Source organism: Tympanuchus pallidicinctus, unplaced genomic scaffold, assembly GCF_026119805.1.
Source record: "Tympanuchus pallidicinctus isolate F22 unplaced genomic scaffold, pur_lepc_1.0 scaffold22, whole genome shotgun sequence".
In the NCBI taxonomy this organism is placed as follows: domain Eukaryota; kingdom Metazoa; phylum Chordata; class Aves; order Galliformes; family Phasianidae; genus Tympanuchus; species Tympanuchus pallidicinctus.
In genome coordinates, this window is record NW_026294739.1 from 7,791,885 (window position 1) to 7,814,716 (window position 22,832).

At 39.7% G+C, this 22,832-nt stretch overlaps 2 protein-coding genes across 10 annotated transcripts in view; one reads left to right on the forward strand and one right to left on the reverse strand.

Annotated features, from left to right (window-relative positions):
• The window catches only part of LOC128082334 (guanylate cyclase soluble subunit beta-2-like), a 36,061-nt gene extending 17,497 nt beyond the window's left edge, over nucleotides 1-18,564 (forward strand). For 4 of the 9 annotated variants that reach the window (XM_052686402.1, XM_052686400.1, XM_052686403.1 and 1 more), the window contains 15 exons: nucleotides 3,798-3,871; nucleotides 4,719-4,813; nucleotides 5,002-5,162; nucleotides 5,552-5,651; nucleotides 6,849-7,069; nucleotides 7,150-7,249; nucleotides 7,781-7,884; nucleotides 9,948-10,164; nucleotides 11,986-12,306; nucleotides 13,056-13,204; nucleotides 15,383-15,529; nucleotides 15,796-15,950; nucleotides 16,610-16,824; nucleotides 16,913-17,035; nucleotides 17,786-18,564. In XM_052686402.1, coding sequence (XP_052542362.1) covers nucleotides 4,780-4,813; nucleotides 5,002-5,162; nucleotides 5,552-5,651; nucleotides 6,849-7,069; nucleotides 7,150-7,249; nucleotides 7,781-7,884; nucleotides 9,948-10,164; nucleotides 11,986-12,306; nucleotides 13,056-13,204; nucleotides 15,383-15,529; nucleotides 15,796-15,950; nucleotides 16,610-16,824; nucleotides 16,913-17,035; nucleotides 17,786-17,937 — 2,199 coding nt within the window. In that variant the 5' untranslated portion in view covers nucleotides 3,798-3,871; nucleotides 4,719-4,779 and the 3' untranslated portion in view covers nucleotides 17,938-18,564. Of the gene's footprint in view, nucleotides 1-3,374; nucleotides 3,455-3,567; nucleotides 3,872-4,718; nucleotides 4,814-5,001; nucleotides 5,163-5,551; nucleotides 5,652-5,680; nucleotides 5,779-6,848; nucleotides 7,070-7,149; nucleotides 7,250-7,780; nucleotides 7,885-9,947; nucleotides 10,165-11,985; nucleotides 12,307-13,055; nucleotides 13,205-15,382; nucleotides 15,530-15,795; nucleotides 15,951-16,609; nucleotides 16,825-16,912; nucleotides 17,036-17,785 lie in introns of those variants that run through there. The other 5 variants (XM_052686399.1, XM_052686405.1, XM_052686398.1 and 2 more) reach the window with 5 other exon arrangements.
• SERPINE2 (serpin family E member 2) overlaps nucleotides 1-22,832 on the reverse strand; it is a 606,689-nt gene that overhangs the window by 152,526 nt on the left and 431,331 nt on the right. The gene's annotated exons all lie outside the window — the stretch shown is intronic.

Below are 22,832 nucleotides of genomic sequence, written 5' to 3' on the forward strand. Positions count from 1 at the left end.
GTGGGTTTTTGAAAGCCTTCTTTAGGTAAGGCCTGCACTAATACAATTTCACTGAAGTTCAGTTAGCCTACATTGATGACATTTAAATTTTGCCTCGGGTCTTTACTAAGAATTCATATATAACTGCTGGGGTTCTTAAATACATCTATCAAAAATAGAGCCATGCAAACAATGCAGGATCTCACATGTTCTATGTTTATTTTTATTTGTAATCGAGATTCTACATCTGCTGTCTTCATGGTTTGGTAGCACGAAGTACTGGAAGCCTACCAATACATATTTATATAAATTCTCTCTTTGGTCTCTTTTGGTCAAAGGACAGATTCCTTTTCTCTTCAAGTCACTAATAAGTCACTGCAGGCTGTCTAGACTAATATGAACACATGATATCTCAACAACGAATGTGAGGCTAAGTTTAAAGTAAGGATGCTAAAAAGAACAGTGTACTGGGGATCTTTAGAGACGGAGATTGCTGGCATCCACTTGGAGAAAGTATTCTGTTATTGTGGTGGTATTCTGAGCTCAGACTGAAATGTTTAGAATGTGATCTCAGATGGTTACAGCAGTCCTTACACATGGCTATTCACATATGGCTCTTCACTGTAGCTAATAATTGCACGACAGAATGAAAAAGTAGTAAAAAGGAGGATGGCCTTGCATACACAGACTAAGAAAGTCAGTGACTACATTCTCCAAGTCTGCAACCAGAATTTATAAACAGCTATATTGCCTACCTTCACTTCTCATCTAATTGAAGAAAAAAGCATATACAGTTCTTGCAGTCAGCCCATTTATTTTGCTGAACTATCTGTGCCCAAGGATGCTGCTTATTACTAGATGGGTAGAAGTACAACAAAAGGCCAGGGAAAATTGCCTTTTGATTTTGTCAGGTATGGATGAATATCTTTTTGGCAAGGCCACAGCAGCCCATTTCTGAATTAACTGACTTTTCAACACAGAGGCAGAAGAAACATAAGATACAAGCACTCACAGACTGTCAGGAAGACTGCAGAGCTTTACAGGGGTTGCAGAACTTGGGCTGCTGTTTGGCTTCCAGACACATCACATTTAGCAATTTGTACAGGACGGGTACACTTGATCTGTACTTAACCCAGTCAGCCCATCAGCACTGGGCACTTTGGTGCTTATGTGCATTTGTGAAGACCGCTGAGGACTTCCCAAGGATCAGTCACAGAGGAAAATAACACTGTCCAATTCTGCCTGAACTTATCCCCATTTGCTCTAGTTGGTCTGGGAGGCAAGAGACCCTTTGAAACCAAAGCATCTTACTCCAACCTCTCCTTTGCATATCCTTTGCATTTACTTGTCAAAGCAGGTGGCATTTTGCTCCAGGCCACTACGGTGGGTCAGCATGTGTCAGTATGCACTGAGAGACTTGAATACACCACACCAGGAGCGATTATGTTCACAAACAGATTGAGAAAGGGAGTACTGTTTTCTTCATTTGACACAGAGTGGGCTGAGATTCAGAAGCATATAGGGTGTTCTGTCTCTTAAATATTTTATGAATTGTAGTACTGATTACGAAAAGATCCGTGCCAAAAGAATAACAAATTACAAATAATAAAAAAAATCACGGCAGAAGAATATTGTAAACCTTCTATCTTGCTTTATGTTCTCTTACTTGGATGGCTTCCATAGTTCAGCTAGAGATGGGAAAGGTGATGAGGACACATCGTGGCTGTGGACTGCAAAGGGCCACCAACAACCTGCTTACGAGCAGTATGGCTTGAAAGGTCTTCCTCCAATTTTCTCCCATAATGCCAAATAAACCTGGAAAAAAATAACAGAATCAATTCACTAATCAAAGGAAGGGCTAAAGCAGCAATCATTAATTCGATTCCAGTATGAATTATCTTGTGCAATACAAGTTATACAGGCATTAATTTGAACTTTGGATAGATTTCCTGAATTGCATCTCTAAATCTTTTTGGTAGCTGCTTATCTTTGTTACAAAAAATAATCAGATTGTTTATTTAGGTGTTATGCAAACCATAAGAAAAATTAAAGATATTAAAGTATTTACTTATTTAATTTGCAAATCTCTATACTGATTCAAGTATGATAAACATAAAAATAGTAGTTTTTAAATGTAAACTGGAAGCAACAAGCAGAAATACACAGTTCTTACAGGATTTAGCATTCATCTTCTCTCATTTTATACAGCTTTATCTTCTTGATTTGTCACTGCAAGTGTCACTTAGTTGCACTCATGTTAGCTACAAGTTTTTATGTGGGCAAAATTTGCACAGACAAAAAAATAATCTATAATCATACAGCAAGTTACATTTGTACTGATGGCAATAACAGATGTGTGCTCAGATTATTTGTGGTTCCTATTTGTGACTGTGACCAAGCAGCCAGCCTGTCCTTCAGGTAAGTGAAGCGAAGCGAAGGGTGCCCACACTGTGATGGGGGAAGCTGTGTGCTGGCACCACCTGCGGCTCCTGGGGCCACCCAGGGAAGCAGAAGGAGATCCCACCTGCCGATCATGGGGCTGTGGGTGAGACTTTCTGCCCCTGTGGATGATGGGCAGCTCTCCTGGACATTTTTCCTTGAAGACCCATTCAAGCAGATGGATGCAACTCTTGAAAACAAAACAAAACAAAGCACCTTTTCCCTTTCGTGAGTGTGTAAGAGTAAAAATACTGGTGCATAGGAGAAGCAGAAGGGGGCTCAGGCTGAGCTGCACAAGGGCTGGGCAGCACCCACCTCTGGGCCATGATGTGGTGCACTACAGGTGCCTCAGCACAGCCAACAGGCGTCCCATCTGCATCTCATCTGATGCTGAAAAGCATGAGCTCTCACGGGCACACATTTACATAAATATTTTGTATTACCTGGGAAATGCAGAGGGCTTTGTGTACACACTGGACTACGTGAAGGCTTAGCTAGCCCTCTGCGGCACAGCTGTAGGCATGCATCAAGCTTTTATCATTTCTCCCAAGCCCAACTCCAGGCACTGTTTGGCTGGAGACCGATTTTGAGAAAAAATCTGCTTGATTGACCAGAGAAGCCCCACGAGAGCTGTGAGGTGGAAAGAGAGGTCAGGAAAAGGACTGTTCTTATCAAAAAGGCATCACCGAAGCTCAGTGCAAGGTTACCTGCTGCGCGATGTGCCACCTGCAGGGCAGAGCGACGGAGCGATGCTCCGTGCCACAGAGCCCACGGCAGGGTGCTCCCACCGCACACAGCCTCGCGAACGGACGCCCCGCCGCCTCGCACCTTCCCCAAAAGCTGTCGGCCGCGGGCCTGCCTCGCCGCCTCAAGCAGTAGGGCAGGGCCTCGCCCTGCCACCGCCCCCGGGCCGCCTCGGGGGCCGGCGGCGCCGGGAGGGGAGGCGGCCCCCGGCGGCGGCGCTGGGCGGCGGGAGGACCGCCTCGGCGGGCGGCGGTGTCGCGGTGCCCGGCGCCGGGAGGGCGGTGGCGCGATGGTGAGCGGGCCCGGGGACACGGAGGGGGTCGGGGCGGCCGGCTGCCTCTCGGCGGGCAGGAGCGGCGGCCGCGCGGGCTCGGTTGCGGACGGGTGTGGGGTCGTTGGGCGGTCAGCCCGTTCTGCTTGCGGGCTGCCGGGCGACATCTGCGAAGTAGCGTGCGAGACGTCTGCTCCGTTCCGCTTCACGCTTGTAGGAGGCCAAGATAACGGTTATGCTTTTTACTGAGAGATGCAATGCCTGTCAAACGTTATTTGGAGTCTTAAACTGCGGTGGGAGGGCACGTTTGGGCTGCAGTTGGAAAATCGGTGTATCTTTTCCGTGTTCCTACTTGCTTTTGCAGTATGGATTTATAAATACATGCCTGAAGTCTTTGGTGGTTGATAAGTACGGTGAAGAAATATGGGAAAAATTAAGGTAAGGTGTTTGCAATAAATGCAGTGCAATGTATTGAAAGAAATTGTTCACAAATTTAGCAGAAGATTCTAATTCCTTACTGATAAATGGCAGCTGATGTGTATCTCAAATAGTTATTAGAGGCAGGTAACAGAGCAGAAGCAAAAGTTCTGGTATTAATTTGTTCAAATTAATTTGTTACACTACGTAATTAAGCATGACATTTTGTCTTACGGAGAATTGTGTGATAGACTCACTGTGACAAAAATCTGAAAGTAATTACACAGAAGAGCTGTCATTCTCAATAAGAAGTCAGTTTCATTCCAGTACCTTCTGGAAAACAGCTAAATATATAATCTTTTCTGCTTTCGTCATTACTGCATGAGCATTCTGGCATTTTCCAAGAGCTAAAGATACATAAACGATACTTAGATATCCACAAAAAATAGCCACCGAAGCCTGTATAAGAATTCAGTTTTGGTCAGGACTGTGGAGACCCAACAGCTTGCTAATGTGGCCCTATTGAGCAACAAGCAAGTAGAGCAGGAGACAAGCTAGCGCACTAATTGCTCCAGTACCTCCACATTAGGAGTTGGACTCAATGATCCTTTATGGGTTCCTTCCAACTCGGGATATCCTGTGATTGTATGGTGCCCTAATCCTTGAAAGAATTTGTCATAATGCATTAACGTGAATTAGCAGAAGTGTGGAGGCAGATACACTCTTAAACCATTACTGAAAGTAGTGTGTTTCAATATAATGTGTGAAGGAGTTTAAGGAATCGGTGAGCTAAGTAGTGTTTAATGAATGCTGATTCAGTCATCATACTTACACCACTGAGAGAAGGATATTGTCTCTTCTGTTGTAGACTCCAGGCTGGAGTTCAGGATAGTTTCTTGACTTTTGGAGTTTACAAAGATGAGATCACAATGCAACTTGTTGACAAAGCCTGCAAAATATTAGGTATGTGTCACCACACCTTAAAAATAAACCCTTCAGATTCACTCCTGAGACTACATCCCAGATTTCCTCCTCTGCTCTTCAGGATGCCTTTCCTATGTTGCAAACATTCTGCATTCACTCTTAATCCATCTGACAGCACTACCAGAATTTCCAGGCCTTTTGTATTCATTAAGATATTATCTTGCCAGGTGTTCCTGCTGATATGGTTCTGAGAGAATTTGGAGAGTATTTCTTTGAATTTTGTAAACGTTCAGGTTATGACCACATGCTGAGAACGCTGGGTGGAAATTTGTATGAGTTCATAGAGAACCTGGATGCATTACACAGCTACCTGTCCCTGTCTTACCAGGCAAGTTCAAGTAGTAATTACTGTGTGGGTATGGGTGTGCTCTGACAGTCTGCAACCCAAGGAACAGCATGTTGTAGGTATGAATGAGTAAGGAAGAAAGAGGCCATAACAGCCTCTACTGTGTTCTAAAACTCATTCATCCAAAATGTTAGGACAAGTTTTTTAAAGTATTCTTTTCTGAGTAGTTCTCAAAAGTAGATATTGTTTAGCAAATTAACTCTACTGGATAGGAGATAACCCTTCACAGTTGAGCATATTTAATTTTCTATATTTTAGCTTATTCATATTACTGCTGATTTCATTAAGGCACAGGATGCTTTTATACAATTGAAATTTACCATATTTCTTATCAAAGAAGGATACTGAAAGTTGTTCTTTTGTCTCATCAGGAGATGAATGCACCATCTTTCAGAGTAGAAAAGAATGAAGACGGGTCAATGCATTTACATTACTATTCAGATAGAAGAGGTCTGTACCATATTGTGCCAGGTAATACAGAGTACAGATCAACTGGTATGCAGTATATGTATGGACTAACCATATAATTGCAGATATTCTTTTCTCAGGTATCAGGATCTTTTTCTCAGATGAAGACTGGCCAAAAAATTCAAACCTGGTAATCAGACAACAGACCTCTGTATTTCCCTGCCTGCCTAATCACTTGTAGCTACCACTGGCTTCTACGAGATTTGCACATGCCAACCCAGCCCTTATGTGTCTGTTGCTGCTATAGAATTCCAGTAGACTTCCTTTGGTGGAAGGAAAATTGAATTTCATGTTTGTATTGATGTTGATTGATTCTCAGTAATTCATATTCTTTAAATTACAGTGAATAGCAGTGGTAGTTTGAAAGCATATGTATAATCCTTAGATATGTACTCCTGCAGTACATGCAGTTTTGTAGATCTGCTGTTGGGCCCTGCTCAAAACTGAATCTTACTCCAGCAATGGTAAGAGTTAAGATTTTTTAACTTTGGGAATCTCCACAATTATTCTTATGCAAGAGTTATATATCTACAAGTATGTAAGAGATAATCATATTCATTTATTTCCTAGATGTTTCTAAATGAAATATTTTTATCAATTTCCCCTACCACCACCACCACTCCATATCAAAATTCATTTCATATTCCTCTCGAAATACAGAGTTACTTGGAATTTTCATTTTGTTCAGTATTTCACTTAGTAGCTAAGAAGAAATGAGAAGACAGATATTGCATCTTCGTGAAAGACTTACTTGAAAACATTCTGCACCACTCTAGAATATTCTGCAAAATCTGTTTCATATTCTACTGAAATAGATTGTTTTAACAGAATCTCTTTAGAGCCTGTACAGTTCTGGGGCTTTGGGAATTTGTATTTTTTGCTATGTGTGACATTTGGTCACATTATTCAGGTATTCTGAGCTTTTTCTAGTGAAAGTAAGCATTTGTTGTCAGACAAAGCAAACAAATAATAAAAAAAACTCCCAAACTATAACCTTAAAAAATATCTCATATGTACATAATCTCATCCTAGTAACACACTGGTAGTAGGAACAACATAGGTAACTACAGGCCACTTTCTTCTTCCAGTCTCATTTGGTAAAGCAGTTCCTGAAACAGTGAAATATCATTGTGAGCTTGCTGAAAGGGAAATGGAAAGATTTTGCTGTTGGCAATGTTGTGTTTTTTGTTTTGCTCTCAGGAATCATCGGTGCAGCAGCCCTGGATTTTTTTAACATTGAGATTTCAATGGAAATAGTCAATCAAACGGAAGAAGAAGAAAGAACTGGGAAAAAAGAGCATATTGTTTTTCTTGTCACTCAAAACCCTGTACTTCCATATAAAGAAAGAAATAAATTTTCTTTCTCACCTCAGTATCTTGCTGACTCTGAAAAACAAAATGATACTCGACTGAACAGTAAGGTATGTTAAGATTCATTATATCAATAAAGTATGATTAAAATAATACACCCTTGAAAATCCCCTTGGATTTATTTCAACAGGATCTTGAGAAATCAGAGAATACTATTAGAGGAGGGTCGGTTTGTCCTGTCAAGAAAAGTCACTGGAAAACTATAAGAGGAATAATCACATTAGGAAAAGGTGAGAACATTCGGAGTGAGCTTGTCATTATCTATGAGTCTTTTCAGTAAGAAAGTCAGTAAGCCTCGCTGAGTCCCCCCACCTCTCCATGTTGAAGTTACCATTTGTGTTTCCTCTTCTTCTTTTCAAGATGTTTCTGGTTAAACTTCTTTCAGTTAGGCACTGGCAATCAAAAAAAAGAAGTGCAGATAATAAGCATGCTTACTAATGACAGATACTTACATGGAATATGACCTGTCACTTTTGTCTTGTAAACAGTCTTCTGAAAAGTGTTCTGTAAAGTACCGTTCTGTGGAATGTCTCATACTTCCCTGTCATGTCACATTGAACTGATGAATTTAAGAGAGTGCTTTTTTAACTTAGTTACAGCTATTTCTTCCAACTGTAGTAAATTGCTCTGTGCTTTTTGTATTGCTGAGTTTCAAACCTGGCCATCTCATTATAATGTAGAGTCCTGTCTTATAAAATGTGATGCTGACTGGTCTTATGAGGTGCAATGTGACTGAAATCTATACGCTTATCTTGCCACAGGTAAACTCCTGAGAGGGTTTGACCCTGTTTATCCCAAGACTCTCTGGATTGACACAAAAACATTTTGCAATGGGCTTCCTTTTCATATGGTTTTTGACAAAGAGGTAGGACAGCAATATAGTAAGGACATTTAATTTGCCTAAAGCATATAGTTATTTTCTGCTGCTGTGACAGTCCTACAGATCATTCCTATGTATGCTCTCTGTACAGAGCATGTTCCTTTTTAGCATTTACAGAAATGCTTTGGATAGAGACATGAAATAAAAGTTGCTCATAATAACAGTCGCTTAATTTTCTACAATAGAAATCACCTTTGACTTTATTGAGATCGCCACATATGAAACAGTCACAGTTGTGCCAACAAGGTATGTTGTAGCAGTCTACCAAACACAGAACAGAATTTTCTGAGGTTTCTGGCAACTTTCCTGTCCTCTCATGTGCCAAAGACACGATCCATCCTTTAAATTGGCTTTGCATTTAACAAGCAGGTCTCCCTTCTCCCAGTTAACAATCTATGCTAAGGCTTTCTTAAGACTTGCTTTGCAGCTGAAGCCCTGCATGCTTTCTGAGACTCCACAGCAGAAAAACCCAGACATCTACTACTCTTTATCTAGTAGGAACTGGACCCAAAACTTTATCTTGCTCTTTGAATCTTTCATATACATATATTCTCTAGAGCAGTGGAATTGCCTTTCCCTTTGCAGGGGCTACTCTGTGGATAGTTTCCAAATAGCCTGGGCCCCCAACAAGGTGCAGTACCTCTTGCTCCCAGTTTTGTGCAGAAATTAGCTTAACAGAGGAGCGAAGACAGAAGAGTCTGAGAACAGAACTGCAGAAGATTGCTGATCGCAGCCATTCAGGAACATGTTCTGTCATTGTGCTGATAGAGAATATGCAGCTGTCTACATTAGCCAAAGTTTATTTTCTAACCTTTTGAGACATCCTTTCGTGATAAAATTCATGGTGTAGAATAAGGGCAACTCCTGCAGCCATTGTTGGTGGCTGGGTTAGAGTATCCCTGATGACAAGGAGTGATGGCAGACTGGACGTTTCTGCAGGATTTAAAAACTCATGTATGGTCATCAGGCTAAAAGAGAATGACTGAACATTTATACAGTAATGGTTAAAAGAAGGTAATCAGTGGCATTCTTTTGAAAACTAAAGGTTTTCAGGACCTTTTGTGTCACAATTATTTTCTATTTAGAATGCTGGTATCTCTATTTTTCTCTTTCAGTTACATACAAGGCTGAGAGGATTCGTCTTCATATATACATGTATATTGTATCATGCCTGTAGCTGCATATAGAATGTATATAAAGTATACCTGTTTAGTTTTAGATTTTAGAAGGAGGTATTAGAGACATCTCCCTTGAACATTCTCATACAAACATAGATGCTTGCAAGAGCCATGAGAAATTAGGGCTTCCTATAGCTGCTATGGAGCTGGAGAAGCTGGGCCTGGGAGCACATGCCTCCTGTCTCCCACTCATCCTGCTGTTAATAGTTGGATAAAGAAGCTGTAGCCTCCTTTCTCTGCTTTCTTTCCCCTAAGGAGTCTACAGGTACAACATAAGTAATAAATTACTTTTAAAGAAATTGTATCATCTGGCACTAAAATTATAAATTCCCTTTTGTCCAAAGTTACTGTGATATCAGTTATCCTTAGGGAGGAGTGCAAGGATGAAAAAAAGGGAAAAAAGTGGAAGACTGAAATGCTTATTTCTTTACAACACTAGCAAGTATACTGAAAATTACTGTGTGTGCTATCGTCCTGTAGGATATTGCCATGAAACAGTGTATTTTCTTCCCTCAGTAGTATGCTTAAATGTGCTGGAATCAGCAAGATTACATTAGGCAAACACAAGTACATGCAAAATAAGAGCAGATATGATTTTTTTTTTTTTTTAAATTGATACTGAACAGCACTTGGATAATAATATTCCTTTCTGGGCCCTTGGTCTTGCTATGAAGAAAACTCATTCAGAGTTTTATAGTAATAAGATAGTTTTGTACTGAGTAATAAGAGTTTGGCTAATAACATAGAAATAATCCACATGGTATTACAAGGCTGAGTGTGTATATGTATGTAAGCAGTACTAAGCTGTAGCTTGATCTGACACCAAACAGGATGTGCATTGTATCACATTGTCCATATTCTCTTTTTAAGCTCAGAGTGAAGCAAGCTGGGGTGAGCATTCAAAAGATCGTACCTGGCCTTCAGACCATGGGCATCTGTCTGGATCACTATTTCAGTATCGTTCACCCAGAAGTACCCTTCACCATCTATAGCATTCAGAAATTTATCAACAGCCAATTCGTTTTCCAGACCAAGAGAGAAATGATGCCAGAGTCATGGAAACAGCGGCCAATGCTAGAGCTGAGAGGTACTTCACTGTTTTCAGAAGTGTAAATGCTCATATTAAATGAAGAATAATGCTGGAGTTAAACTAATGTCTTTCTGTGGACTCCTGGCTTCACATAAATTTTAGAAGTAGACTTGTTTGCAGCAAGGGAAGGATTAGATCATTCTCTTTACATAAATAGTACTTCGAAATGCTCATAGACAAACTCAAATATTACCTCATGAGATTTTGGAGGCTTTCAGTTAGTACCAGCATTCCCATTTGAAAGGCTTGGAAAGCCTTGGGACCTGTGGAATGTGGAAGAGACACAGAGCCAGCTTCTGCTCTCAGAACCATTAGGCAGAATGTGGAGATGCAGTGAGCTGTGTAAAACTGTCTGGGTCTCACCTTCCCATAGCCTGCAAATCAGCATATCCACGTGAAATAGAATCACTTTGCATTGCTAAGAATTTTCTTTGATGAAAAAATTACTTCTTTGTACTTGGAACAACATTTTGAGCCCAGCCAACTAGCACAGATACCAGTGCACAGATCTTGGATTACATCCCTGGCACGTAAAGAAAACAGTTAAAACAATGGGTGAGGATTCCAGCAATACACAGCAAAACACATCTCTGCTGTCAGTGTGCAGTTCCAGTTCTGTCAGGGGAAGGGGAGAAAAGGGATAGAGAAAGAGGGAGGAGCTTAAAGATAAATTCCTGGTAAAATTTCTACAGCTGGAAGAAGAGAAATGTCTTCCCCTGTGACTCCGCACATTCTGATCTCTAAAGTGTGAATATATTAATTCTACAGATTTACTTCATACCTTTGAAGGGAGTTATTTGGTGTACTGGATAGGTTTCAAATGCGGATAAAAATAAATTAGTTAATGGTGCTTTTTTATTATTCACATTTGCAGATTGATTTGTCTTTTTTTTTTTCTCTCTATTATGTTATGGAAGAGTTTACTGGTTGAAATTGTTGTAGCAATAGAGATTTTATTTTGCTCTATTTTTACTGAGAGAAATGAGGGAATGAGCATAGAATAATTCTCCATGTAATTAACTAAAATGACAGTTGTTTTAAGTACTCTGTGACCTCAGTTTTGCTCCTTTGAACTATAGAATATGACCTAACTTTCCTTTATTTCCTATCACCTCTACATGATGAGTGCCAAATCATGAGATTCAGAAAAAAACTAAGAGTTTAGGGAGACCTTGAAAAAAGTGTTGTTAACAAAAAAGGAATTTTAGCCACGGGTAAAATTTTACTTCCTATTATTCAGTTAGGTTTTTTAAAATAGAACACAAAATAACAACAAAAGAAACCCATAACCAAATCTCAACCCTGAAAACAAAAACCCAGTCCTCCACTAAAAATCTCTTATAACTTTCAGACATATTTGTACCTGTTTATTTATGTGAGTGTTCAACTTAAAGCTCCAGCTTCTAGAAGAGAAACTTCATTGACTTTAGTGGGACCACAATTTACCCACTGTGAAATTTAAGTCTTTCACTTAAATTACTTTGAATCTCAGTTTCCCAGTGTACAATGCAAGGGAAAGGAGAGATGTTGTGAGCAATTGTGATTCCTATTGAAGAGAAGGAACCCAAAACATAGGCTCTATCTTGCATTTACAATGAATGAGTGACTGCTTTCTGAGTCCTGAAATCTTGTTATTTACCTAGTACACTTCATCCGTACCAACCCACTTAGTTCTAGGAAACAATTGCAGTGATGACACAGACCCTACAGAAAGCTACCATCCTTAGAAATCATTCCCTGGTATTTATATCAGTAGCACTGAACCTTACACAGAATTTCAGGGCGATGAACTCTCTTATCAGCACTTGTTTTAAACAGGCCAGATGATCTGGATGGAGTCTCTGCAGTGCATGCTCTATCTCTGCTCACCTTTACTTCGCACTTTACATGAGCTGGAGGAGCGACAGATGCATATTGCAGACATTGCACCTCATGACGTGACCAGGGATTTGATTCTTCTCAATCAGCAGCGACTGGCAGAGATGGAGCTCTCTAACCAGCTGGAGAGGAAGAAGGAAGAACTGCGGGTACTGTCAAAGCACCTGGAAGAAGAGAAGAAAAAGACTGAAGCTCTGCTCTACGCCATGCTTCCTCAACATGTAGCAAACCAGCTGAAAGAGGGGAAGCGAGTTGAGGCAGGTGAATGAACAGTATTCGTTCATAAAGCATGAATCATGCACCCACTGTGATGGTGATAGAGAGACTGGGAACTAGCACAGCCACAAAGTCATTGCTGTGAAGTAGATTTTCTACTTAATGACATTCATGGGTAGTAAATCTGAGAACGACAGATCCTTCATTTCACTGGTAAAGTAGATTAGATTATTATTTTATTTCAGACATAACTTTGGAAGCTATTTGCCAGTATTGTTTCCTAGGAAATGAAAGGTAGCAGCTGCCCATTCAGGGACAAAATTTGATGTTTCAACAGTAAAATGGGCTTTTGTTTTTAAAATGAGTATACAGGGACATGAGGGCTCAAAAAAGAAATACAGAAATCAGTCTTTCTTAGAAAATTTTCCTAGCTTCTCTGTGCTGCCTATAAACCTGGAGTTATCATGATTCCTATTTCTCTTAAGGATAGTAAGTAAGAATATTCTTATATATTCCCTTTAGTAAATACATATATGAAATGAAGAGCTTTGTATTTCCTGAATGTAGGTGAGCACAGGAACATATTCAGAAGTCTGAACTGTTTGAAATGATGTGTTGTAGTTTTTATATTTGAAATATTCTTATATCAACATCTTTCATATCTGGACACGTGTAAGTACTACAGCTGAAAAATCATGTGTCCTAAAACAGTGACTAGAAAGAAATCCTTGCAGGAAACTGCCATGGTTACCCAGCCATTACTGTTATTTACAGCTGTTTTTTTCTGCTTGCAGGAGAATTCAAGGAATGCACCATATTGTTCAGTGATGTTGTGACCTTTACCAACATTTGTGCCCAATGTGAGCCTATTCAGATAGTTCTCATGTTAAATTCAATGTACCTGCAGTTTGACAGACTGACCACTGTGCATGATGTATACAAGGTATGTTGTTGATTAAGACTATAGAAATAGTCTGGAATCAGACTGTTTGCTTATTTATTTATTATAATTATATATTTTTAATGCACTTAACTGCTCTTTAACCCAGCATGATTTCCTAGAAACCATAAAATACTGCATATTTATAGTGACCATATAGAGAAACAAAAAGTCAAAAACATATGAAGACGTGATTAAATGTGTTGAAAATTTTGAAAAGGAGAGTAACTTCTGTCATTGGCTAGAGTCTCTTCAAAATACTAATACCAGAACTGCTGTTTTGATACATCTCTTCTCTCTCAAACACCCATCCAAGATCCTAGGATATCCCAGTTCGTGGACCAATCTGAATAATTTTCCTAGTCCCTTTATTCCAATCTCTTGTAAAGCATGTCAGTGTGTTATTAGATGTCTCCTTTGGTGGAGATAACTACACAGTCAAAAGCTGGGCTTTGATTTCTTTGATTTTGGTTCATGGAGATGTTACGCAATGGTATGCATCTCCTCTTGACCTCTGAGAGCACTGATTAGATCTAAACTGTAGCACACATACTGTCTTCAAACTGTGAAGGAAGGATGAGAGCCCTGCACAGCACAGCACTGTTAACAACTCCAGAGCTACTTAGGTTTTAACAGCTGATCCTAATTTTGTCTGTCCCTAGCACATTAAATATTTAAGAAGGCAGAAATAGCAAAGAGCGAAATCCAAACCTCATTCATTCCTTACTGGGGCAAGACAAGCAGTTCATCCTGCAATAAATTTGTACCGGGAAATCAGAAGGATTTCTGCCTTGGCAGGGAAACTCTTTTCAATAATTGAAGCAACCAGAATATGGCCTTCAGATTTTAGAATGGATTAGCATCATGTTCTATCTAAATCATACATCTTGAGTGAATTATCTGTCGTTATAATAATCTCCTTTTGATGCCTGCATACAACTCCCATTAATATTAAAGGAGGTAGCTAGAGCACAGAGAAGGAGGACAAGATGATTATTTCAGGGATCTGTGAAAGAAATGAAATACTGAAATCGATCAATGAAACTTGGCCCATGCTTATAAATGCCTGAAGTCATGAATTAATCTTGTTAAATTAAAAAACCTGTCACAGCCTAAAGATAATTGGGGTATCTATTTGTGTTAGTAGCCTCTTACAGTTATTTTTGTCTTGTTAGAGAAATTACTGGTATTACTGTGGTTTGCATATCTTAATAGCAAATATGTACAGGAACATGTTTTTCAGGACTAAACTACTGAACTGTTTTGAGTCATTATGCTAGTCATCAAGCCCAAAGATGCTCATTAGTAAGAAATCCAGTTAATCTAATTTAAGATGGTCTCTTATTTGCTGATGGTGAATGTAACAGTGAAATCTCATAAGAGCAGTTTACAAAATTTCTTGGCTGTGTAAGAGACTCTTACAATGAACCTCGAATGAATTCTGTGTTTCAAAAGGCCGTATTGCATTCCCTGCAAAATCCCTGATACGGGGACAAACCCTGAAGTATTACTCAGGTGCATTTCAGTGTGCATTTCAGGGAGACTGAACACCTGAAGTAGGACTAACTTTTCAGAATCTTTCTCACTGGCAGCACCATGTTGTGGGAGAACATCTGATTGTAAGGAAGGATATTCACAAAGTGCTAAGTTCACACCCTGCATTCTCTGACGTGCCATTGGGAATTGTAGGCTTCCTAATTTCACATGAACCACTTAATAATCACCAATGGATAGACTCTCTTGATTTATTGTGACTTTTAAAATGGAAATACACTCTTAATACCAATTGTGAACTGGAGCTAATTAATAGCATTTAACTATCAGATAACTTTCTGGCTCAGGAGTTGTGCTTGAGGATAGTTCCTTACATATAAATCTGCCCTGGTGGGGTGGAAGACAAGAAGTCTGGCACTTTCCCAGCATCTCTTACTCCTTAGGGTTTCTCACAATGGTATCTAAGCTGGGTCAAGTAAGCAGGGACAGAACACACTGAATTTTTCAGTTTGGAATCAAGGAATAGATCCCCATCTCAAGGAAATTCACACGTGCTAGAGCATGATTGGAAGCATGTTTTAGAAGGAAGAGGGAGTTGGTGCAGGTAAGGAGATCCTCCAACAGCAAAGCACTAACCTGAAGGAGAATTATAGGCAGTGCTCATATACTTGTCCTTCTCAATTAAAGGTGGAGACGATTGGAGATGCCTATATGGTAGTAGGTGGAGTCCCTGTGCCTGTATCCACTCATGCTGAGCGCGTTGCTAACTTTGCCTTGGGGATTATAATAGCAGCTAAAGGAGTACAGAACCCAGTTTCTGGAAATCCAATCCAAGTAAGTGGTTAACACATAGACTCTGATTCTTGGGTTGGGCTTCTGGTTAATGTATTGCAGTGGGACATCAAAGAGCTCCTTTTAATTTCTCTGTGACTGTGGTCACGTGGGTGCATTTTCCAGCAAAAGCCTTTCCCTGCGGATATTTGGTATTTTACTAGCACCCAGTGTTGTGTTAAGGTGGACTTTTAGGTGACTCAGTAGCATTAAGAAAGGTCGTAAATAACAAGTGACGTTTCTGGGGGGTGTTTTATGTCTTTGTAAAGATTAGAGTTGGGATCCATACAGGTCCTGTCTTGGCTGGAGTTGTTGGAGAAAAGATGCCTCGTTATTGCCTGTTTGGAGACACAGTGAATATAGCTTCCCGCATGGAGAGTCATGGTGTCCCAAGTAAAATTCATCTGAGCTCCAGTGCCTATCAGTGAGTAATTCTGATGAAAAATTTTCCTATTAAAAGCTGTGCTAAAAACACTGTCTTACAGATGCAGCTTTCAGATGTAGACGGTCCTATCTTTTGCCACTGATTTATGCAGCTTACTTGTAAAGAAAAATCACTGCTTGCAAAGAACTTAGTTTTGATCATTTCGGATGTCCTTGTATATAGAGGTTTGAAAGTCTCGATCCTAGAAAGTACAAGATGAAAAAAATAGATGTGATTTTTTTTGAAAGTACCAATAGCATGATGTAAATGCTAGAAATACATATAATTTAATTTGACATCCTGCATAACCAGAGCTTTAAAATCTCTCTTATTGAGTACAATACTCTGTGGCAGAATAGTTTTATTTGCACCTATTATGGATAAACTGTATAAATCACTATGTTATTCATGAAGTGAGGAATTCACTTTCCCAAACCTCTTGTCAATAAAAATTAAATACTGCATTTTCAAGAATCTTATATATGCACAAAATATGCAGGAAGAGGTGAAAGTGAAGACAAGCTGCAGAGGAGTAGAAAAACATGGACTGGGCACCTATGAGTGGTATTAGGAAATAGGAAAGCCAGAGACCACCTTAGCACTGGTGGGTTTTTTTGTTTGTTTGTTTGCTAACCTTGAATTTTCCTCTGTCATTTTAGCTGTCTAAAATACAAAAATTTTGAGATGACAGAAAGAGGAGAAATAGAAGTGAAAGGCAAAGGAAAGATGCATACATACTTCCTCATTAGAAATAAAACTGCATGTGAGAATGAGATTATGGGAAGGCCAATAAAAGACTTAGATTCTGGCCGTGAATCTGCTCAGTCCTTTCAAGAAGACAGGGCTGAGGCAGTGCCAAGTTCTCATCAGACAGGTAGAGTCAACTTGACATATCTTTATGTCCTTAAACAAATGAATGTTAATGCAACTACAGTAAGCGTTCTTTTCTGTTCTTCTTTCAGCTACTCATAATCAGCCAGAGAAGGACCAGACCACAACCATTGCAATGAAGTATCTTGATGTTCCCACAGATGCACAAAACAGCCTCAAAAGAAGCAATCAAGCAAAAATTGCAGATTTAACAGGTAGTTATTTAGTTACCATCTAGAAAAGGCAACAATTACAAAGCAACTTAGGGGGCTTATTCTTGCAGTTTCATTGTATTCCACTTCTGAATGCTGTGGCTTTATTTGAGACAGGAATTCATAGCCAGTATATCTATGTTGGGTAAACTAACCAACTAGCACATTGCTTAAGGCCAAACAAATTCACCTTCAGAGCAATCAGAACTGTTGGTCTTGTATTAGGTGGAAAGAAGCTGACATAGCTGTCAGATTTCAGCATCAGATAATGCAAAGAACTGATAACTTTTAGACAGCTCTACGTGAGGGTAGACACAATTATTCATATGCACAACTTCTCCTAGAAAAGCTGCCATTATTTTATGTAGTTATGGGGAAACCCTGATCAAGCCTGAGAGAGAGAGACCTTGTTGGCTCTGCAGCCTGTCAGTCCTCAAACCAGTCTCCTGTGGGGATTAGAAGGATTTATTTCCATGCCCACTTTCTACAGTCAAAGCTCAGTCTCTACTCAAGTAACGGATACTGAATGATGAGTTTGATGCCTTAACAGTCAAATCTAATGCAGCAAGTCTTGTAATTCTATTTGTTTAACCCATAGGTTTCATAAAGACTAAGAATATTGCCATTGATTGATTTCTGGGAGATGTTTCATTCCCCTCCCATCTATTTAGAAGTAGTAGTTAATCTAATATATGACAAATAGAAACCTCTGTGGTCATTAAAAACTCACACTGAAGGAGTATTTCTTTTCAGGCAAAAATTACAATTCAAAAAGCTATGGGAGTCTCCCTGGCAACCAGCATTCAGATGATGCTCCTCATCCTCTGAACAGGGGAAGAGTCAAACCAGATACTGAAGAGCCACAAATCAGAAACGTTCGCTCCAATTTTTGCAATTTGCTCTAAGTTTCTGACTTTTTACATTAATCAGAGCATTTTTATTATTATTTAGTGCATTTTCCTGTTTTGGGACCAATTTTCTATATGAGATTCTACATCATTTTCTTAAAAAACAAAAAAGACAGAAAAGACATTTCATCACAATTTTCAGCAAAAAGAATGGAAAGCGATGTTTTTTTTAACCAATCTGCACACGTCAGATGATACGTGGAGAATGAAACCACCACAAGATAAGTTGAAGATGCATTTTTCGGCTTCTCCCATTTCTTTGAATATCTCTACATAAAAATGACTGTTTGGTATCTCATGCAGCAGTAGGGAAAGAGGTGAGTCATGCAATTAGAAACGTTCATACTCAAGCAAGCAAGCAGTACAAGAAACGTTCCCTGAAGGGACCATCTGTCTTCAGCACAGCCAACAACCTCCTTGTGTAAGGTCAGCAGAATTTGGTCTGTTCTATCTATTTAACTATGATGACAATTAATCTCTAGTGAGTCGTTTGCTGAGGAAAAGCATTCTGCAATAAAAGTGCAGAATAGATTTCTATATAATACAGCTTATATTTTTGCCATCCTGAGGAGACAGTACTGCCTACTTTGTAGCACGTAACAATAAAAAACATAAAACAGTCTATGATCTTTGAGTCAGCTGTGTATGCTGTACTTAGAAGGCTTAAGAAGGAAATACACATTGTGAAATTAAGTGATATTGAATTCATCTCAACACTGAAGGCCTGTTCAAGGCCAATGAACTATCTGAGACCTTCCAACAAGCTTCAAGTTTATTTCCTACGGTCTCAATTCAGCTAAACGAAATTAAGACTTCAGAACTACACAGGGAGTACATCAATGCTGAAATTAATGCTGCTAACATCACTGAAAATAACAGTGTTAAGGGTCAGCATTGCTTACCTGGTGTCAGAGGCTCCCTTGCTGAGTTACTTCCATTCTGATATATTCTTAGATTGCACCTAATCAGAAATAGCAGAGAAAAATCAGAGTTCAGCTGTCAAGGATGTAAGATAGAGGAGCAAAATATAATTGATAAAAAGACTGTGGACAGTCTGGCGTATCATAAATCATCCTCTTGTTCCTGTATGTGGAGCTTGTAGTAGATGGAATGTACTGTGTTTTGGGTGAGTTTGACATGTGATGTACCCTGCACACTGATGTACTATCTTTGTGTGTGGATTCATTGTGTTAAATATACAAACATGAGACCCATTTGAACTTCCAGCAAGAACCCAGCGGACAAATCTATAGTGTGACTCCTCCCTTACAGCCTGGAGCATCACATTTCTGCCTCTGTCTGTGGCAGGAGCAAAGCCTTTTAAACACCAGATGGAGAGGTAAGACTGATGAAAGGAATTGCCTTCTCCCTATAGTGTAGCAAGATGAAATTTCACCTGGTTAGGTTTTGTTTTTAAATCCATTAAACAGTAGCTGTCCTGGCTGGGTGCTCTGTGGCTCTATGAACAAGCAGTGCATGCAGACCAATGAAGGAGGATGTGTAGGGTGAAACTGTGCTGCTCTCCACACACTGGGTATTTCATGTAGTAGCACATACGAAATGCCTGTTAGCTTCTTGAGCACCTTACAAGTGCATCTCTCAGCTTATTTTCATCCAGAAGAGATCCATTAATGTGCTTTGAGACCACTCTACGATTTAAAATGAAGTTCAGTTAGTGAGCGTAACTAGAAATTCACTTACAAATGTATTCTGGACACTGACTAAAATGCACTTATGAATGCACCCTTTAAAGCTTTAGCACTTTCAGCAATAAAACTGGGCAGCGCCAGCCTGGGAGAGTGCAATTTTCTGTCTGTCAGCATTTATTAATGTTTTTATGTAGATGGAGTTTTCTATCTAGACATTGCTCATTATTGTGGAGAGGTTGATGTGTGCTGTAGAGTGAATAATATACATCTAAGCATTACTGTTAAACTGGGTACGAAGATTCGAAGCACTTGATGGTGTGCTGCCCTCAGACATGCAATGCCTGCATTTCACCTGCATGTGGCACAGCTTCTGTTGTTCATGGCTTTGTATTTTCATGTTGTTACCAACCTTTAAAACAACATTCCTAAGGAAAGCCAATGCCTGATTTCTTTCTCATTCACAGTGGTGTAAATTCTGCAGTAACAGTTAAGTCAGCACTATCCCACCGATTTAACTTGAAAATTGACAAAATTTTCTTGCCTTCAGCCTACAGATGCATTTCACACTGATAAAACAGAACTTGTCATTTAACAAATGACAGTGATGGACTCCATCTTTTTCTGCATTTGTGATGGCTACATAAAGCTACATAGCCCCAAACTCACGTGTTGCACAGGAGGAAACATCACAGTTGCCAGTTAGTGCAGGAGGGAACTTCTTGCTGTCCCAGCTGCTCCCGCAGGATGTACCTGCATGGCTAAATCACTTACTCTCTCTTTAGAAGGGAGAATTTTTGATTGGAAGCACTCTGTAGCCCAACAAGCCTTGCCATCAGTGACTAGGATGTGGTATATGTTAAAGGGTTTAGGTATGAATCCTCTATGGGAGGAAGACAGAAATGGTTCATGGCTTAATTGCTGTCTGCATTACTTTGCACAAATTTTAACACTTGCTTTGCTTATACCTGTCCTTTCTGCACTGAGCAATCTATGAATATTTAATATTGGAATGTTTTAATTGCCAGTAAGTGCACCATGGTCAGATACTTTACGCTGTACTTCAGTGCATTTGATGTGCTCAGTGGTTTCTCTGTGGCCTCTGCTACTGCCTGGTCTTCTGCTTCCCTGTTAGAGATGTGGACCTTGGTCAAATCTGAACATCTTGAACTGCTTTTAAAAACGCCTGTGCACTGTCCTGTGTTCTTAAATCTGTAGATACTGCTAAAGATGTCAGTAATACAGAACTATCATTCAAAAATAAATGTTTCCATTAATGGACCGATTGTCATTTTTCAATGTCTAGTTTGATTCCTTTCCTTCTTTTCCACCATTTTTAGTTCTTCTGTTCTTATGAATATAAAAAAAAAAAAAGTTAAGACCATGACACCTCCAATAAACAAAGTTTAATTTCTTGACTATACACAGTGATATGCATTTTTGTGGCATCAGAATCAGCAGCCTGGTACAGTTAACACTGCTGTGTGCTAATACATGTGCTAACACGCGGGGACTGACCTGCACTGAACTGACACAGGAGGGGTGGGAGAGCAGAATTCGCACTGCTGCTTTGAGAAGGTTGAGGCAGACAGGATTTAAAAGTTGAGATTTTTGAAAGCCGTCTGGAGCACATGGATTCCCAAACCCCATTAAATCTGGTGTTCAAGCATGAATGTTCAAAAGCACTTGGGGTACCTTTAGAAGTCTAGAGGCCAGGTTTTCAAAGACGCTTGTTTCTCTGTTAAGTGAAACCAGCTGGATTTAGGTACTTTACACACGTCTAGTTTCTTGCAATTGAGCTTTCATTAAAACATTTAAAAAGCGTTTCCTTGTGCATGCTTTCAGAAAAGAGCTGTTCAGCAAACTTTCTTAACTGTAACCCAATTTGCTGGGAGTCTTTGATTAAAAACACTTCTAACATTACAGTGCAGCTCCGTATGGAGTCAAGCTGAAAATAAAATCCACAAATGAAACAGTGGTGAAACTGAAAAGATTATTTCATTGGGAATGTATTAAAAATGTTCTTGAATATATAAAACAATTTCAAAATAAAAAAGGAACTGATATTTTTTACACATGTATAAAACATCACTGAAAGTCAGGATGGTTTCTTTGTCTACCAGCTCTCTGCTTTCACTTTTGAAGACTCCAGAGTGTAAAAGGTAGACAATAAGACTGACAATTTGGGCAGTATTCACTCATCGGTACAGCCTGCGTGTTAAAAACATAACAAACATTTGCTTGTGGCCAAAGCAAACAGCACATGGGACACTATCCTTACTCACACTACCAGATCTATGTTATCAAGCACTCCTCATGTTCTATAAGCCATTTTATTCTTCCATTGGTTTTGCACCAGTATGCTGGACGTCTGCTAATGATTCTTGATCTGAGCTGTGTTCAGACACCATTCCTGAAAACATTTGAGTCCTCTGGTTCAGAGTCCTTCCTGTTCTCTCTTGGGGTACGGTATCTCTGATGGACACCAGCTCAGAAACAGATTTGCAGTCATGTTTACATATTGTTAGCACCTTGTGCTCCTGTCGAGTTGGACCTGAAGTGGACATCAGCAGTCACAGACAAGTTTTGCAAAAATTCCGAGTAATGTTGACTGGTTCTGTAACATCGCCTTGACTTTGCTGTGTTGGTATTGTGAAATTAATTAGAAGTTTTAATTACAGAAGAGACTCCCAGGTCCTTTAGCAGCTCTTCATCTTTTGCAACAAATACCTCACCTGTCAAGGGATCAGCAAACACAAGATGCGATTTGGTTTCCGCTTTTTGCAACAAACATAGCAAACCAGCTTTGACATCCTGTTTAAAGCAGTGCTGAGGTGAGGGAGCCTCGAGTCGTGTTGAGCAGAAGCTGCTCTGTGGAGGAGCTTTGCTATCATGTGGCTCCATCGCAGCATACATGCTTCCAGCCAGTTTTGTCATGGCTTCCATTTCCTTGCTGAACAACAGGGCAGTGACCCGAAACACCGTCTGGGTGAGTCTGTGAAGGCAGCCTGCCAAAGCGTTTTGCAGATAAGGAACCTGACACATAGCTATCATTTAAGGCCAATTTATCTCGAGAATCAATGGGCCTTTAAAAATTCACCAGCTCACATATCCTTTTCAGTGATGGTACTTAACTGTTTTGTGTCCTGATTTTGCAGGCTTTTGAAAGAACCTTGATTTCCAGCATAAGACACATCCATTGGTAACAGGAAACTAACAGCCTTTACTTTACCCCTGGAGAAAAAT